Source organism: Penaeus vannamei, chromosome 22 (assembly GCF_042767895.1).
Source record: "Penaeus vannamei isolate JL-2024 chromosome 22, ASM4276789v1, whole genome shotgun sequence".
NCBI lineage: Eukaryota > Metazoa > Arthropoda > Malacostraca > Decapoda > Penaeidae > Penaeus > Penaeus vannamei.
In genome coordinates this window covers 12,692,576-12,712,575 of record NC_091570.1, presented here as the reverse complement: position 1 = coordinate 12,712,575, position 20,000 = coordinate 12,692,576, and the positions used below count along the sequence as shown (strand labels likewise).

Below are 20,000 nucleotides of genomic sequence, written 5' to 3'. Positions count from 1 at the left end.
TCTCTCCCTCTCTCTCTCTCTCCCTCTCTATTCTCTCTCGCCTCTCTATTCTCTCTCGCTTCTCTCTATTCTCTCTCTCTCTCTATTCTCTCTCCTTCTCGTTTCTCTATTCTCTCTCGCCTCTCGCCCTCTCTCTATTCTCTCTCTCGCCTCTCTATTCTCTCTCGCCTCTCGTTTCTCTATTCTCTCTCTCGCCTCTCTATTCTCCCCCCTCTCTCCTCTCTCTCCCCCTTCCTCTCACTTCCTCTTCCTCCTCCCCTCTCTCTTCCTGCTTCCTCCCCCTATCTCTTCCTCTTACTCCCCCCCTCTCTCTCTCTCTCTCTCTCTCTCTCTCTCTCTCTCTCTCTCTCTCTCTCTCTCTCTCTCTCTCTCTCTCCTCTCTCTCTGTTTTTCTTTCTTTCTCTCTTTCTCTCTTTCTCTCTCTCTTTCTCTCTTTCTCTCTCTCTCTCTCTCTCTCTCACGTGCTGCACACACACACACACACACACACACACACACACACACACACACGCACACACACACACACAGAGAGAGAGAGAGAGAGAGAGAGAGAGAGAGAGAGAGAGAGAGAGAGAGAGAGAGTCTTTCGTATCTTGCTTATAACCTTTTCTTATACATCATTACATATTGAGGATGACGGAGTAATTATTGACGCTCACTGTGGGGCAGGCGTGAAAATAGCCAATGGGCACATTAGCGGTTTTGTTCACTTTGTAATGAAGTCCCAGCGTGTTCCTTTGTCCGGTTATCAGAGAAGAGACAAGGCGTGAAAGCAGGAAATCCTTACAGGGTGAGAGCGTAGAGAGGCTGTGGTTTTATGACAGTGATAAGGTGCAGAAGGGAAGAAAGGGGGAGACCCGGGGGGGGGGCACCGGTGGCTTCTTGTTGTTGTGTCAGTTATCACAGATGGACATCAGCCTCCCCATCGCACCTGAGCTCGCGTATGCTGGGCCACAACTATTGTGTCATTATGAAACCTGTCCGGGGGTACTTTTAACACGAGGGGGTTGACTTATCACGGCACATCCCTGCTTACCTGGCTAATCCATCTGTTTTACGCTCCAATGATGTTTGCCCGTTACATTTATCGAGGCAGATGGTTGTGTTGTGTTAGTGAATCGTGATAAGAGAAGCAATGAATAAAGTGTAAAGACGTGATGAGCAGGTTTATGGGGTAATCATGCGCGGGGGCCGGGGGGCGCCGTGATGACGGTACCCCTGTATGCTGGGCACCCGCCAGTGGATCAGTAGGTGATCGGAGATGAGTGATTCGTCGTGTGTGTGAGTGCGGTGCAGTGAACATTGCGGTGGCCATGAGTAAGGTTCAGTGTAAGGGCGAGAGGCCGACCCTGAAAGTGTAAAGATGCCGCTTGGTGATGCTAGCGGCCGTTTGGTGACTGTGTTGTGAAAACAGTGCAAGTAGTGGCTGCCATGTGGTGGTGAGGGCACAGGCGCAGGAGGGAGGTGTTCCCTAGGTTATTATCACCTGACCGCTACCGTATTGCGGCTCCTCCACGCCCACCTGTCTCACCCTGGGACGACGACACCGCGACACCTGCGTCGTCCGCTCGTCCTCGGCTGCATAGGTCAGTACCCCTGGCGTCGTGGCGTAGGGTCACTGCGTATATACCCACCCGTCGCCTGCCCTCCTTGCCCTTCCAGGGAGGCAGGGATTATTGGCCTACGTTATCTCTACCAGTTATGGGAGGTGTGACTGTTATCTTTGCGGACGAAAATCTGCCATACAACCTCTTACGTCGTTTGTGTCAGGGGAGCCGCGGCGCCCGATGCCCGCTCTATGCCCCAGGCTCTGCAGCGGGTTTGCAGCCTTGAGATGGAAAGTACAGCCATAAAAAGAGCTTGGGCTTATTAAGCCAATGCAGTAAGTGGCCAGCAAATTTCGTAGTTGAATTTAGTTGGGTTGCTACGACGATAGCTGCATAGCCCTGTTCGCGTATCGTTGCGGGGTCGTGTTGAGTGTACACCTGCCGCATGCCGAGTGGTCCTCCCTGGAAGGACAGCTGGGGAATACAGGTGAAGAGACACATTTGAGAAGAAAACATCTGTGACGCTCTTAATTGTTTTTGTCGGTTCTACACTCGAGTCATGACGATTTTAACCATTTACAGGTATATATTTATAGTAGGTTTATCTAATACGACTTTAGTACACTTAGTGATAGGATAGAAATAAAAAAATCAATACCTTACCAAAAATAACGTAGGACCCCAGTACTTCGCCAAAGACTTTAGGGATATCGTGTGCAATAGTTCAAGCGGCGTGTCATCACCTCTGCAGCGGACGATCCGCGAGCAGTACATCACCCTCGGTCGTGCAGGACTTAAACACGGGGCGGTGAGTCGTTAAGTCCGGCAGCTAATGACCGGGGTGGTCCAGTGGGGTGTGGATTGTGCCTGGGGTACTGGGGGGGGGGGGGCTGGTCACGACAAAGGATTGGAGATGACACAAGTGTCTGTAGGGCGTTTGGTGTTATCTGTTATACAGACGCTATGACACCCATGTTTGTGTGTGGTATGTATATGTGTATGTTTGTATATGTATATGTATATATATGTATATGTATATATATATATATATAATGTATATGTATATATATATATATATATAATATATATGTGTATGTATATATATATATATATATATATATATATATATATATATATATAATGTATATGTATATATATATATATATATAATGTATATGTATATATATATATATATAATGTATATGTATATATATATATATATAATGTATATGTATATATATATATATATATATATATATATATATAATGTATATGTATATATATATATATATATATATATATATATAATGTATATGTATATATATATATATATAATACGTATATGTATATATATATATATATAATACGTATATGTATATATATGATATGTATATATATGTATGAATGTGTGTATATATATATGTGTGCATATATATATATATGTGCATATATATATATATATATATATATATATATATATATATATATATATATATATGTGTGTGTGTGTGTGTGTGTGTGTGTGTGTGTATGTATGTGTGTATTATATATAAACATATGTATATATATATATATATATATATATGTATATATATATGTATATATATATATATATATATATATATATATATATATATATATATATATACGTATATATGCGTGTGTGTGTGTGTGTGATTGTGTGTGTTTATACATGTATATGTGTGCATGTGTGTTTATATATAATATATATATATATATAAATATATATATATATATATATGTGTGTGTGTGTGTGTGTGTGTGTGTGTGTGTGTGTGTGTGTGTGTGTGTGTGTGTGTGTGTGTGTACATGTACACATGTATATGTATATGTATGTATATATATGTATATATATATTATATATATTATATATATTGTATATATATATATTATATATATATGTATATATATATATGTATATATGTATATATGTATATATATATATATATATATATATATATATATATATATATATATATATATATATATATATATATATGAGGGAGACAGACAGACAGAGCACGTAGATAGCGACAAAGAAATAGAGAAAAATAGCATTTTCATTCCTTTCTTATCCACTCGACTTTCTTCTTTGCCGGCAGGTTTTACTTTCCCTGTGCATTTTCCTTTCGCATTTCTTCCTCGGCCATTTCGCATTCCGTCCTCTTTACCGCGAAAATCCCAGCGAGGGCCCAGGATTGTCCCCTCGCAGCCCCACGCGCGTGATTGGGTGTCAGACCGGCGATCACTTCGCCACCAAGCGCAAAATTAGTCTTTGTTGGAGCTTGTTATTGTCCTTGTGATTGATTTTCTGTTTACGATCGCTTTCTTATTTCTTTGTTTGTGCCTGGTCCGTGGATAGGCCTATATCGTGTGGGCTTTTAGATTTTTTTCTTTTCCCCACAGAAGTTGAGGTTTCGTTTTTTGTGTCATATTTTTGTAACCTGTCAGCTAAATGTGTGTGAAAAAGTTTGGGAATTGTCATATTAGACTTGGCGCAAAAAAATGGTCGTAAAAGTTGTTGGTTCCTAATAGCACTTGTTTTTTTCGATTGGTTCTGTTAATGTTTGGTTTGATTTTGAGTATATTTCAGTTTGTCTTTATTTCCCCATTGTGATTCACGGCTCGCAGTTCTTAATATATCATTTCGTTGTAGCTTATCTCAGGATGGAACAGTTTTAATGTTAAAAGTGTTGATCCTAATTTGTGGGTGTATTATTTTTAATCAGCTCTCAATTTTGCTTCGTGTGACTCTAGCATTTTTAGCATATCTTGAGACGATGACCTACATTAATGCTTCCCGCAAGTGTGCTCCATGTCTCGAGTGATTGACTGTGCGGGCATGTGACCAGTGGGTACGGTAATGGTTCTTTTACGGCCTCGGGACCATTTGGAGATCGCCGACTCGGAGTGAAAGTTGGAGGCGCTACATAGTAAGTTGCTCTACATCGTTCAGTCGAGTGACGTTAGCCCATAGGGCGGCAGAGGGAACGCGCGTCTCGCCCAGCGCCTCGCTTATCCCTTGTTATGAAATGGCAAATGATTAGCGTGACGCCCCCGGGCAGGTGTGGGTGCCGCGGGACGTGGTCTTAGGGCCTTGCGGGTGGGGAGGTCGTCGGATGGCAGACGTTTAGCCGGGACTTCCTTCCTCAGTCACGTTACTGTCGCCCCAAGACATCACGCTAGGGGCATATATGCCACCCTGCGACAGTCACCCCTCCCCACACACACTCACACACGCCATGCCCTCCTGCCTGCTCACTTCACTCTAACTCTCGTATAAACTTGCTTCGTGGTGGTCTGCAGTCGTTGGGGATGTCGCCGTTTGAAGTGGTAATGCATGTGACAGCAATGATATGTCTTGAGAGCGCCAAGCGAGGTTTGTTGATGTCTCGCGAGCGATGGAGTCGAAAGAATAGCAGGTGAGAACAGGTGGAGATGTGCGGTTATAAAGGAGGGAGGGTGTGCGAAGGGAGGGATGGGTGGGAAGGAAGGATGTAGGAAGGAGGAAGACGAAAACGAAAACGAAAACAAAAGAGAAAAAGAAGAAAGAAAAAAGAAAAAGGAGTAGGAGAAAGAGAAAGGAGAGAGAGGAGGAATGAAGAAGGAAGAGTAGGGAGGAGAGGAGAGGGGGAGGGAGGGCGGTATACCCGAATGTTTTGGCTGGGCGGCAGAAGACATCGGCTGGGTATCAACAGCGCACTATGGAAATGTTTGGAAAGTGAGGGTGCGATTGTTTTCGGGAGCTCGACCTGTCAGAGGCCACGAACTTGTATATTTAAGCAGGTCACAAGATAAGTTCGGCCGAGACGAGAGACGGGCCCCGTTTATGACGCTATTTTGCCGACTTAACAGGTCGTGGAAAGATTTATGTCCACAGACGATGCTGTATCTTTGCATGGCTATGTATGAATGTTTATCGTGTTCCGTGTACGCCATCTTTCGAATCCGGTCTGTGTCATAAACGTGACTCCCAAGAAGAACAAGGGCGGACACATTAAAAGGAATTTGTTTTTACGGGACTGTATTTTTGTGTAAGGCATTTTGGCTTTTCTCTTGTGATTTAGTGACGAAGGCATCAGGTAGAACTCGAGACTATGAACGGAGAGTGTTAAGATCACCTGAGGATTGAACGTGACGACACCCAGGCTACGGTACGATGCTCACTGACGCGGCTCTTCGGCATGCCCTCACCAAGGCCGAATCTCTCGGGGTCATTTTGTTTACGCTTTTGAGTTTTCTCCTCCTTCTCGCCTCTTCTTTTTTCTGCGGATTCTGTCATTCACGCCATCCCAAGGTCGGTCTATACCTTGGGCATTTTCGCACGCGCTTTCACACTTACGATCGTTCCGGAATCGCGCCTGACCTTTCATCCTGCTGATTTTCCTCGATAATTTCTGGCCCGAAGAAGATTGTTGTCGACCTCACCTTGATTGCATACCTCCTCGAGACCTTTTTGCCTTTCGACGTTGCTTAAAAGTTCTAAGAGATCTTTCGATGTTGACGTTTTTTCCCTCACGCTGTAATTCCTCTGCGATTAAGTGCGGTCGGTTCTTGTTAGCTTTGGGAGTATTTTTTAAGTGGCGTCGAAGCTATGTTTAAACATGACGACGAGAGCTCTCGAGTCTTAAATGAAGCATGGGATTAGTAAGTCCTGTAAAGTTCACTGCATCTGGCCGTGGAAGGCAAAGGAGTGTAACATTGATCTTAATTGCAGAATTTTACCAGGTCTGAGGATCAGTATTTATCTTCGGTTTTTACTCAGGCGAAAATTAAGTCATGATTGGAAGACAATGAATAAACTGAAAGAGAGAGGGAGAAGGAGAGGAAGAGAGAAAGAGAGAGAGAGACAGAGACAGAGACAGAGAGAGGAGGAGAGAATCGAGAATCAACCCAGAACAGTATCGAATACATCCCAGACAGACAGGCAGAAAACAAAGGGAGAAAGGGAAGCCTCTCGCCCTGTAAATGTGAGGACATTCCCCAAAGCAACGTAAAAGGAGCGCCTTTGGCTGCGTGACAGGGGTTTCTATCGGGATTCAGGACGTCTCGTAGGAAGTAGGTCTAGGGAAGGGCAGCGAAGGATTTTTTGAGGATGGGAGGAGTCTAGGGGAAGAGAAAGCAGATGCCTTTGATGGATTGCGTTCTTCGAGATGGATTAGGGAAGGATAAGGGCGGGAGCGAAGTACGGCGTCTAACGCGTGTGTAATAGACGCTATTATTGTAGGTAAGGCGATAATAGGTAAACGGGTGTGGCCTATGGGGGAGGGACAGACAGACAGACAGACAGACAGGCGCGTTGATGGATAGGCAGAAAGATACAGTCAGGCAGACAGTGACAGGCTGAAAGATACAGTCAGACAGACAGTGACGGGCAGAAAGATACGCTTAGACAGACAGTGTCATGCAGACAGTGACAGGCAGACAGAACATACAGAGAAGCAGTTAGGAAGAGGGAGGGGGTCGACACATCCCTCAATGCACGCAAGAGTTTGTGACAAACCTCATACAATCTTCATAATTCCATTTCATCAGTGCCTCGGAACAGCTCAGCCAACCATTCCCAGATGCCTCGACAAATCACCAGTCCCCCAGATATGAGTATAAAGACACATGCATTTATTAACAACATCGGTGACAAGGGCAGAGTTCCAACACGAAGGAATGCGAGTGGGAGATGGGAAGAGCGATACGGCGGGCGGTCACACGAGGCCGGGATGTGTAGCTATCATCGCCAGGGTTGATGTTCGCTGGAGGGAGAGAGGGGGGGGGGGATTGTGCAGAGAAAGGAAGGAGCCGGGGGTCGGACCGGGGGGAAGGGGGAGGGTTGCAGAAGAAGAAGAAGAAAGGGGGTAGGGGGGGAGGGGAAAGTGATAGGTTGTTTCCTTCCCTTTCTTGAGTTTTTTTTTTCTTTGTGTCGACTTCTTTTTCTGAGTGTTTGCATTGCCTTTCTCTTCTTTCTCGTGTCTTTTCTTTTCTTCACACGCACTCGCATACAAATACGTACGCGCGCGCGCGCACACACACACACACACACACACACACACACACACACACACACACACACACACACACACACACACACACACACACACACACACACACACACGGACACTCACACTCACACTCACACTCGCACACACACACTCACGCTAACACATTCACACACACATTCACACATACATCTACACACTCTTGTCAAACTGGTCTTTTAGACTAAGAAAAGTTCCCTTGCCTGAGGCTTGCAATTAAATCAATAAATGATGAGTAAGCGCACAATAACGGCTTCGTCAGCAACACAAATGAATGAACAATAACAGCCTCCTGCTGCTGAACAATTTGCCTGTGCAGTCACCGACAGAGGGCCTTTCTCCGACCGAAGGCGGAGAACACGCCGCTTGGAGTTAGGTTTGCCGATTCACGGGGTAGGAGCTAGGAATTCTTCTTCGTAAATTCTCTCTCTTTCTCCCTTTCTTTCTCTCTCTCTCTCTCTCTCTCTCTCTCTCTCTCTCTCTCTCCCTCTCTCTCTCTCTCTCTCTCTCTCTCTCTCTCTCTCTCTCTCTCTCTCTCTCTCTCTCTCTCTCTCTCTCTCTCTCTCTCTCTCTCTCTCTCTCTCTCTCTCTATCTATCTATCTATCTATCTATCTCTCTCTCTATCTCTCTTTCTCTTTCTTTCTTTCTTTCTTTCTTTCTTTCTTTCTTTCTTTCTTTCTTTCTTTCTTTCTTTCTTTCTCTCTCTCTCTCTCTCTCTCTCTCTCTCTCTCTCTCTCTCTCTCTCTCTCTCTCTCTCTCTCTCTCTCTCTATCTATCTATCTATCTATCTATCTATCTATCTGGGCTTGTGTTTCTGTAAGTCAGTCTATCCATTGACCCATGTATCTATCTCCCTATCTTTCTCTTTGCCCCTCCAGCTCATTCGCTCGCTCTTTCTCTCCCTGAAGAGCACGTCCCCTCCAAGGCCTCCTCTCGAGTTTGTAGAGCCATTTAGTCTCCACGAACCCGGAGACGGCGAAGGGAAGGAGAAGGAACTTTCTCTGTATAATTACCCAGATGCAGCGATACTCCCACTCCGCAGACCGTAGGGTTGACTGGCCTCCTGCATGCGATCTTTCTCCCTCTCTGCCGGCCTCTTTTTTTTATCTATATCCACGATCTGTAGGTCTATTTTCGTTTATAGATTAAGTATATATATATATATATATATATATATATATATATATATATATATATATATATATATGTATATGTATATGTATATAATGTATGCATGCACGTATGTATGTATTATATATGTATGTTGCAAAAATAGTAACATGTACACAAAGACATGTGATTATTCTGAAGAGTTTGAAACGTTACCTTCATTTTCAGTTCATATAGTGGCATCGTTTTTTTTTTTTATATACACGCTCACTTGCGCGCGCACACACACACACGTGTATGTATTTATTTATGTATTAATAATACGTCCATGTTTGTTTCTGTCAATTTATCATCCATTTTGTATCCACTTTGACCCTGCATTATGTCTCTTCTCATTTTCACTCTTCTACATGTTTTCTCTTTTGCGCTAAACTGGATTTTGCATTTTCCATGTTATTCTGCTTCACCGTTTACAGTAGAGCTACTTATTGCTTCCCAAGGACATTTACCAAAGCGTTTCATTTTCTAGAGGAATGAAAATAAATCTTTCAAATAATTAAAATCAAGGTCGTCCGACTTTTAACGCACCTCATTGTAAACCGCAAATGCCCTTCCTCGCTCCAGCCTTTCTTACCCAACGTATGCGGTGAGAAAGACAAACTCATGCCTTACCATTCTCTTTTTGTTCTCCTCTTTCCTCTCCCACCTCCCTCCTGCTTTCTTCTCTCTCTGTCTCTCCCTCTCTCTCTCTCTCTCTCTCTCTCTCTCTCTCTCTCTCTCTCTCTCTCTCTCTCTCTCTCTCTCTCTCTCTCTCTCTCTCTCTCTCTCTCTCTCTCTCTCTCTCTCTCCCTTCTCTCTCTCTTTCCCTCCTCTCTCCCCTCTCTCTCCCCTCTCTCTCCCCTTCTCCCTCCTTTCCTCCCTCTCCTTCCAACCCCAATCCACTTTTAGAGAGCAAGTGGTGACCACTGGGTTCGGTTTCTGACTGCCCGAGCAACCGTGCGACGTGACCACTTCACTCTTTTTATTGTTGAAACTTCGATAGCACCGAAGTGTGTGAGTGCGCGTGGGTGTTTAGTATTGGTACGGGGGGGAGGGTACCAACAATCACGAGTCCAGAGTGACGCAGGCATTGTGTGCAAGAAGGGGCGGGATAGCGCTAAGTTCTCACCCTCGGGGCCAATTACATCGCGTCTCTTATTCTCACCCCCCCCCTCCACCCGAATCAACCGCCACCTCCCCTTTCCCGCCTCTTACTCTCACACTCTTTCTCACTCTCTTTCTCACACACTCGTGCCCATCCCACCCCCCGTCTCTCTCTCACACACGTTTCCTCCTTCGCCTCCCTCCCACACCCGTATCCTCTCTCCGTATCCCCAGCCTCTTTCCTCCCCCTTCCTCCCCCTTCCTCCCCTTGACCACACAATACCTCCCCGCGGACGCGTCGGAGTCCGCGCTTCCGTTGCACATGCGTGACGTCAGGAGAACGTGAGGAGGACAATGCGGCGGGCGAGGCGGCCGGCCCTTCGCCTCCCCCGCGTGGAAACAATTCATCAGGGATGGTGTGCGCGGGGAGGCTTGAAGGGGCGGCTGTGTGTGTGTGTGTGTGTGTGTGTGTGTGTGTGTGTGTGTGTGTGTGTGTGTGTGTGTGTGTGTGTGTGTGTGTGTGTGTGTGTGTGTGTGTGTGTGTGTGTGTGTATGCGTGCGTGTGTGCCTGCATTTGTATGCGTGCACAGGCGTCTATATGCGCGGTTGTGCATCTGTGTACGTATGTTTCTGCATAGCCGTGTGCGTGCGCGCTGTGTTGGCTTGACCTGGTAGAGGGTCGTTGCCGCCTCCGCCGCCGGCTGGTCGTTGCTGCAGCCGCGGGCATCTCTCTCTCGCGGGAGCCCGGGGCGAAGGGCTGTTGCCGTGGGGACAGGAAGGGCTTGTGCAGTTGGATCTCGCAGGAGGGAATATGGGAGGGGCAGGCGGGGTGGGAATGGGTGGGAGCGGGTATGCCTGGGGGCGTTGATGAGCGAGGAATAAGTGTCAAGTGAATAGGATGAGAAGGGGGGAAGAGGGGGTCTCAGGGGGTGAATGAATGTGTGTGTGTGTGGGGGGGGGTTCTCGGTGAGGGCGGGCCTTGTAGTGGTGGGAAGAAAGCACAAGGAGAGGAACAGAGACGGCGATAAGATCAGAGGAAGAGGATGACAGATAATTGTTTTGTTTATATATGATAAATTTATTATTGTTATTGTTGTTGCTGCTGCTGCTGTTTTTGTTGCGGCTTTGTTATTATTATCGTAGTTATTATTTTTTGTTTTTATAGTTGTCATTATTACCATTGTCATTATTATTATTATTATTATTATTATTATTATTATTATTATTATTATTATCGTTGTTGTTGTTGTTGTCATTATTGTCATTGTCATTATTATTATTATTATTATTATTATTATTATTATTATTATTATTATTATTGTTGTTGTCATTATTATTATTATTATTATTATTATTATTATTATTATTATTATTATTATTATTATTATCATTATCGTTATTATTAACATTATTGACATTACCATTAGAATCACAAATAATTCGTCCTATAAAATCACATATGATTCGTCCTGCAATATAACTTCCTTTCAAAGCGACGCATGCGCATTCGGAAAGTACGACGTGTCATTGCTTCCTCTTCTCCCCGAGTGATAGAACATTCTACGAGTCATTGGGGGGAGGGCCGCCGAGGGGAAAGGGTGCGGTGGCGCGGGCACGAGAGAGCGGCAGGACGAAGAGTGCGACGAGTGTGGTGTCGTCTTTGGAAGGAAGTGACGGGGAGTTCTCCAGGTAAAGAGGGAGCGCGTCGGGAAGGCGGTGGGGGTGACCGTGGTGCGCCGAGGTCTGCGGATTTGGGGAGAAAGAAACGTCCCAGGGAGATGTAAAAATTGGAAAGCAGACAATCAGTATAGCATACACACCCGCATTATAAGCACACACATACACATATATATACATATGTATTTATATATATATATATATATTATATAATATATAATATATATATATGTATGTGTATATGCATATATATATATATATATATATATATATATATATATATATATACATATACATATACATATACATATAAAGGTGAGACAGACAGGGAGAAGCGACTATGACCAGTGGTCGCATCGGAGGCTTAACGACGTGCCTCCGTCCTCCCTGCAGGTTGTAGCAATGGAAGCAAAACACTCGGGAGCCCCAACGGAGTTAATAAAGTAGAAAATTATGGGAATTATGACGTAATTATCACAAAGGGAGAGGAGTGTGGGGGCGGGGAGGTGCACCGTGTCTGTAATTAAACATCGCGAGATCGGCCGCCGTCCAGACGCGAGGCAAGCGAGCGTGTGACGCAATGCTGTGACGCAACAAGGTGTAATGGCGCGCGCGAAGGTCACTCAGCTACGTCGTCGTCACGTGCGTACGGCCGTTGCTTCAGCGGGAAGTCCGGCGATGTTTGCTTGGGAGCGAAAAGTTTTTCCCGTTTCGGTGGATTATTTTCTCAGCTATGCACATCGGTACTGATGTACATTAAGTGCGCTGGTAATTAGGCCCATTTGTGTTCATGTGCACCATATAAACCGTAGTTGGAAATCAAGGGACGAAAAAGATGCCTGTGCAAAACGCAGTGGAACAAGGAAGACGCACAGACACCTTTGGACACATTTTCATTTTCAGTTTAGCTATCGTATGGATGCAGAGGCCCTCTCTAAAACGCCTCCACCGTGTAAGGCGTTTCTGTCTTGTCGTTGGAGTGGTACCTGGTGGGGGTGGGTGTAGGGGAGAGGGGGTTGGGGAGGGCGGTAGTTGCAAGCGATGGCGGTCACAAGTGTTGCCACAAGAGGCTGCCCGGAATGCGGTGAGCGCCGATTGTTGTGCGATTTTTTTAAGGATCTTATGCCTTTAAAACGGTCATGCTGATAAAGGCGCGGAGGACTTCTTTAGAAAGGATGGAAAAAGAGACAGGTTTGTGGGCTGCGAGGGAAGGGGGCGTTGGGGCTGCGTGAAAGGGCCAGGTATGTCGCGGAGAGAAGGAGAGGTGAAGAGGGAGAGGGAGAGGGAGCTCGTAGGAATGCAGAAATAGATGTGAAAAGAAATCGGCCCACGCAAATGGAGGAAAAAACGTGGATGTATTTTCTGGACCTTCAGACGACCTTATTATGACTCGGCGCTTTCATTCAGACTCGCATAACGTAACCAGACATGAATACGTAAATAGGTAGAGCTTCGTGTGAATTAGCGACGCCGTGTCGCCTCTGAGAAGGACGAGTTTGATGTCGCTTGTTTATGTCTGGGATTTGAATCGTTGGTCGGGATGTGTCCGAGGTTTGTTTTTGTTGGATCTCCTAATCTTTATTTTTTCTTTTTGTTAATATTTCTTTTCTTTTTGTTATTCTTTTTCTTTTCTTTTGTTATTCGTTCTCTTTTTCCTTTTTCTTGATTTTCCCTCTATCTTTTCTCTTTCTCCCACACTCCCTCCTCCCTCTTTCACTCCTTTTCTCCCTGTCACCTCCCATCCCTGTCCTCTTCCTTTCCCTCTCCTCTCCTCTCTCCCTCCTCTCCTCTCCTCTCCTCTCCTCTCTTCCTCCCTCCTCTCCTCTTCCTCCACCATCCTTAGACCTATTCCTGTCTTTATCCTTACCCATATTTTTATCCCCATCCCTATCCCTCCTTTTCTCCTTCCTTCCCTCTTTCTCTCGTCCTTCTCCGTCATCCCCCCCCCCCACCCCATTACCCATCTCCCTTCCCCCTTGCCCTCTGCTCTTTCCCTCCTTGGATAATGACCAACAGCGTCGTAGAAGATTAAAAGTTACGCTGGCAATTTCCCATAGTTTGGACGTGCTAATAGATGGTTCTGGGGGCGAGTTTTTCGGACGATGGCTTGTTGTGGGCGCCTAATTGCGTGCTCTCGGTGTCTTTGTTTGGGTTCACGGCGCACGCTTTGTGTGCGTGGAGCCGCTTTGGCGTTTGATTGGGGTCGTTATGATGTTTGGGTTTTTGGTGGTGTGTTTGTATTCCTATTCTTAAGTTTGTGTTGGCATCGGCTTCGTCTTCGTCGTCGTCGTCATCATCATCATTATTATCATCATCATCATCATCATCATCATCATCATCATCATCATCATCGTCGTCGTCGTCGTCGTCGTCGTCACCACCACTACCACAAAATCACATCATCATCACAAAATCATCATATCATCAGCACGCCATCATGATTATCATCATCATTAGCATCATCGTTATATTTGTTGTAGTTCTGATGCGTCTCCTTTCCTCCTAATTTATTTATTTATTTTTTACTGGCTTGTCGTGCTAGTAAAATCTGGAATTCTGGGAAGGACATGCAAAGACGCGATGTTTGAAAAAAGATGGGTGTTACGAAGAAGAAAGGAAGAGAGTAAGGGAGGGAGAGGGGAAAAAAAGGAAGAGAAAAAAAGAACAATGTGGATGTGTAAAGATATATCCGTTTGGTTTGACTAGCGTTTGATTTTGACAGTGTGATTGTTATTTATCCTTTGGTACATCAATATCATATCTAAACCACTAATTCTGACGAAGCACAAATGAAGTTTTTTGGGTATGTGGGCACGGTGTGACATTGGGAGGGTGGATATGGACGGGGGTTCCCAGGAGGAGGTTGCAATTCTTGCCTGTCATCCTCCTTGCCTCAAATAAAACAGGATTCCTAGAAGCTGTGTGATGCAAAGTGACATTTATAGGATCCCCGCGTGGGACTCTTCTGAAGTGGCCGCTCTTTGGCGGGATGTGAACGAGGGTGTTGTTCTCGGGCTTCCTCTTTCGCCTCTTGTTCTTTTGGTATGCTGTTCCGCTTCCTCTTCCTCTCGTCCTTCTCTTCCCCTTCTTTCTGTTGTTTATGTCGCTTATCTCCCTCTTCCTCTGGTCGTTCTCTTCCTCTTCTTTCTGTTGTTTATGTCGCTTCTCTTCCTCTTCCTCTCGTCCCTCTCTTCTCCTCCCCCTTTCTGTTGTTTATGTCGCTTCTCTCCCTCTGCCCCTGGTCGTTTTCTTCCTCTTCTTTCTGTTGTTTATGTCGCTTCTCTCCCTCTGCCCCTGGTCGTTCTCTTCCTCTTCTTTCTGTTGTTTATGTCGCTTCTCTTCCTCTTCCTCTGGTCGTTCTCTTCCCCTTTCCTTCTGTTGGTTATGTCGTTCCTCTCTCGTCCTTTTTCGCATTTGCTTCTGTTGTTTATGCGGTTCCACTTAGCGTTTTTTTTTTTTTTTCATTCTTCTTTTTGTTTATTCCCTTTGATATTTCTCTTCTTCTTGTGCATCCTCCTCCGGCTTTTTTCCTGTTATGTATGCCATTCCTCTTCCTCTTCCTCCTTTCTTTAATCTTTCTCTCTCCTCCTTCGGTTGCTTTTTGCTGTTCTTCATCTTCGCCTTTCTTTTCCGTATTCTTTATTTTTTCATTTTTGTTTATTTTGTTTCTTCTTTATGTCTTATTTTATATATTCTTGTGTATGTTATTTGTGTGTAATTATCAATATTATTATTAGTTGTATTAGTATTGTGATTACAAATACTGTTACTGTTGTTGTTTTTTATTGCCACGAGTCTTGTCGATATTGTTATGATTGTTTTTCCTTAATGTTGTAAATAAACTATGACAAGTTGATTCATTGTAACTATTACGATTATTGTAGCTATTGCAATAATGATTAGAAGTCCTAATTTTCAGTGTAATAGATACGATTTTTTTTATAAATCCTTTATTCATTTGTTCATATTTTTTATTGTTATTTTTATCATTGTTATTCTTGTTTCATCATTTCTATCTTTCATTCCAAAGGAGGGAGGTGTTACCGATAACCGGTCTGAGGTAATTGAGAATATCACTTATGCATACTAGTTTTTATTTATATACGTGTGTGTATGTGCGCGCGCGCGCGCGCGCGCGCGCGCGCGTGTGTGTGTGTGTGTGTATGTGTGTGTGTGTGTGTGTGTGTGTGTGTGTGTGTGTGTGTGTGTGTGTGTGTGTAATGCGCTGAGAAATTTTGTAAGATACGAAATCCATCGTGCGTAACCGAATGTAAGATTCTGCGAATTGCCACGCGTTAAATTTCAGTTTTAAATCTCTCTCTCTCTCTCTCTCTCTCTCTCTCTCTCTCTCTCTCTCTCTCTCTCTCTCTCTCTCTCTCTCTCTCTCTCTCTCTCTCTCTCTCTCTCTCTCTCTCTCTCTCTCTCTCTCTCTCTCTCTCTCTCTCTCTCTCTCATACATGCATAAATGAATACATTCGACACATATATTATTGTTATACATACAGTCTGAATCTTTCAAATCAAGTCCCACTAAAACATCCTACAGAAGGAAAACTATTGTTGTCTTCCAGTTATAAAACAAAACAAAGAAAGGAGTGAGAGGAGAGGCAGATGTAAACGAAATTTATCTCATAATCGTTACATATGTGTGTGTGCCTTTGTCCGTTCTTGAGTCGTATGTGCATGTGTGACATCTATTCACATGATTCTATAGTTAAATTCTGTATGTAGCAAATATCTGACTAGCTATCTTCTTCCGCGTGTTATCTCCTCCTGAGATTGCAATAAAATTAGAATTGATAAATTGATATCAACGCGAATGTCACAGCTCTTCTTGCAAAGCTGAGGATATTTTTACCTGCATTTTCCTCGTTGCTTGTCGCATTCTCAAGTAAGCAGGCGAGTCTAATCCTGACACCTTCATCCCGCGGCCCAGGCGTCCAGTTTTCGACAGATTATTGTCATTATTTCCTCATTTGTACCTAAAGGCTTTGTTTGCGCTCTGAGTTTTACGTATGAGGAATTGTTAAGTGGAGAGAGGAAGATCGCGAGGTGCAGGTTATGTCCTCGTTAAGTATCGGGTTGTGTCAGGGTAACGAGCTAAACGAAGATTTGTGCGCGGAGCTTTCGAGAATGTTCTCGCCCACGCTGCAGCCACGTCCGCCCACCCACGTAATCGCTTGTTCCCAGGTTTTCTCCGTACAGTGATGAATTGTATCCTCACTTTAAGGAAATTATGGTGTAATGAACTGGGTCTCTTGAAGTCGGCCTCTTTCAAACGCGCGCAAACATCCGCACACACATCTACAGCCACTCCAATGTACACACATGCGTGCGCACGAAACGCACAGTCGCCATGCCTAAAAAAATACGAAGATCGAGACTTAAGAAAACTGCCCATGAAACTGACCTTTGACCTCGAGATGCTAAATTCAAGATGCTTATGACTGCTCCCGTGCCCTGACGTCATCGGAGATATTTGAACATATTCTTGGTTAGCCGAGTATCACCTGAAGTCTGCACATTCTTTGAAAACACACATACACACTCATGCATCCATGTACATATTCAAAACAAAATTACATTTTAATTACACAGTTATTCACATTTAGGCTACTCAGAGAGAGAGAGAGAGCGAGAACCGTTAAAATGTTGTGGCTTTTTATTACTGTCCATTTTTATAGAAAATCTTTGTTTATTTTTTTCTGTTCTGCTGTAGACTTGAGATTTTTTTCTCTTCCCTTTTCTCAAATGGTTTCCAAGAAGGTCCTCCGCCTGGGGATAGACAAGCAAAAATCGATCATCGGGTATGATGATTCAAGAGCGAGCCTGGCTTACGGCATTTATGGATGAGTCATGCTTAGGTTATCGGGTATGTTTTTTGCAGGTTTTCTCGTTTGTTTTAACGAATTTGTCGAAAGACTCGATATGCCGACACGATGATAGATCGCAACGTTTCTACTTCAACGGAGACGTTATGTTTACAATTAGATATCATGACTAATTTGTCCCGTTATTTTTATTGTGTCGATACCTACGGTACCGGTCGACTGGCCTGGCGTGGAAGCTGAAATACCCGGTAATGCCGGGTGATGAAGGCGATGCCAGGCGCTGTTATGGCGGGGTACGATGCGGCGCTCGCTGGTAGAATGCGGTTATAGCCGGCTGTTGCGATCCCAAGGATGGCTTCTTTCTTCCTGAAGATAACTCTCTCCCGCGGTGTTGAAGTTCCCCCAGGACCTGCTTGGAGGCGTTCGCGCGCGCCGGGATTCCTGGGCGTATGCCGTCACCGGTCTCGGGTTTCACCGATGAATGGCTTTGGCGAAGGCATTCGCCGCTTCGAGAAAGGCCTGGGCGGAGGCCATTCTTTCCCCGCTCTTACGTCGACGGGGCGCAGCGATGACGCAATCGTTCTCCTCCTCCCCGCCCGCCTCCTACGTACGCTGCGATTGATTCATCGTGACATCACTCAGCGTCGCCGGGCGGTGGGTCATGGTGAGTCAGATGCAGGAGGGCGAGGACGGGTGCGAGGGAGGATACACCTGGGGCTGCCAGGTGTATCCTTAATGGGAGAAGGGGATGGGAAGAGGAGAAAATGGGGATTATTTTTAAACATTTAATGGGATGGTCGGCCATCCGTTCTTATCCCGATCACGACAAGGGTATAGAGAATGTTTATGGGTGAAGTAGGTTTGAATATGAGGAGATACGAACGCTTAACGTTACAGCGCAGCATGACGGTAAACATTTATTTAAAGATATGAAATGATGTAAAGATGTATTCAAGTGATTATTGTAACAGAAAAAAATAACAGCTTTCTATTTTCTTATCAGTTGAAGGGTCTCATCGCAATGCAGATTCCAGAAGGAAAGATAACAGGACCGGCCAAAGTTTGCGAAATGGAAGATAGCGCTCATGCCTGGACGAAGCCTAAAACGAGGGCTGTAGAGATAAGTGGCCAGCAGAGAAACCAGTAAGAGTCGGGAGGGAAAGCGGCACAGGCACAGGAAGAGGGAGTTTAAAGAAAAGAAAATAATACAACAGGAAGAGAGACGTAACGCGACGGTGGGCGGGTCGTTGGAAGCGGAAAGGTGGACGCGTAGAGAGTACATGCTGCGGAGAGGGCCTTTCCCATTTAGTAGCGCCATAGGACAAGACAATAGTAATTACCTTCGTGGAAGAAGTGTTTTAAGTACTTGGTGTCATGTGGAATCTATGTAGGGAAATGTTTGATTGGCGCATTTTAATTGGACCTCTTTGCATTGTGAATACGGGAATTAGATGACTAAGACAAGCCATCCTGATTCATTTGTCTGACGTGGTGGACTTGACACTTTTAGGTCTGACAAGTTGGAGTGGGAAATTAATATCTTCACGCTCAATATTAAAAACATTAATGTAGAGACATGGACACCATTAACAACCATTTTCTTACCTGGGCTTGGGATCATCTGCCTTGAGGTCAGGTAAGGTCCCCTTGACCTTATAGGGTCAGCTGATTGTTTGAGAGTTGAATTTCTGGGCCCAGTTTTCAAGAAGAGAGGCTCTGCCAGCCAAGATCTACAGATTTCTCAGTTCTGGAAAAAAATAAATGTTAGGTCATGCTAATGTTTCTGCATCTAATAAATCAGTCAGTAATACGACCCTCAGTGTCTTAGATTTGCCCTAATAAATGTCTGAAGAAGTGGAGAATGCAGCCGATTAAATGCAAGCAGAAACTCGAGGGTGAAACTCGAGGGTGACCTTATCTCCAGAGAAGGAGGAGCTTGGGCGGGGCTGTGACCGGCTTCCGTGTATGACGTCACAAGCAGAAAGTAAGGGATGAGGTCGGGAACAAAGTCGTCACGTGATGAATGACAAGGAGAAAATGTAGAACGAAGTGTGATGTGCTGCTTTGGGTCTTCGTTGGCTTGTGACGTCGTTTACGTTCGAGTGTGGGTGTTCGTGATGTCACACTTGGATGAGTGTGCTCGTGATTTTTTAATGTGGGTATTAATGATGTCATAGAATGTAGGTGTGCGTGTTGCCATATTCGAATGTGGGTATTCGTAATGCCATATTCGGATGTGGGTATTTAATATCATATTCGGATGTGGGGATTAGTGATGTCATTTTCGAATGTAGGAAATGTTGATGTCATATTTGAATATGGGTATTTGTGGTCATATTTGAGTGTGGTTATTCGTGATTCGTGACGGTCTCATGGAGAGAGTTTTATTGCATGCAGCTTTTTTTTTTTTTAATCTTATAATGTGTCCCATCCATTTTTTTCTGCCATCCGTCTGAGCCCTCCCATTCTTCACCACACACACACACTTGGAATACTTGGAATATCATTCTGTCAAATTTGATTTAGATGAATTGCTTTGTGATGCACGGATCAGAATAATAGATACACCGTAAAAGATAAGGAAGATAAAGGTTTAAGCACTAAAGACACTATGTCGTGGACGTATCGAACGCGACGA

General features: G+C 44.6%; 1 protein-coding gene across 19 annotated transcripts in view; it reads left to right on the top strand.

Annotated features, from left to right (window-relative positions):
• RhoGAP19D (Rho GTPase activating protein at 19D) overlaps window positions 1–20,000 on the top strand; it is a 345,152-nt gene that overhangs the window by 183,584 nt on the left and 141,568 nt on the right. For 13 of the 19 annotated variants that reach the window (XR_011399443.1, XR_011399441.1, XR_011399442.1 and 10 more), the window contains exon 3: window positions 15,562–15,591. The exons of 5 other annotated variants lie outside the window; for them this stretch is intronic. Coding sequence is in view for 9 of the 14 variants with exons in the window: in XM_070136589.1 (XP_069992690.1) it covers window positions 15,562–15,591 (30 nt within the window). In the remaining 5 variants the exon portion in view is untranslated. Of the gene's footprint in view, window positions 1–1,252; window positions 1,587–15,561; window positions 15,592–20,000 lie in introns of those variants that run through there. One more of the 19 variants, XM_070136592.1, reaches the window with a different exon arrangement.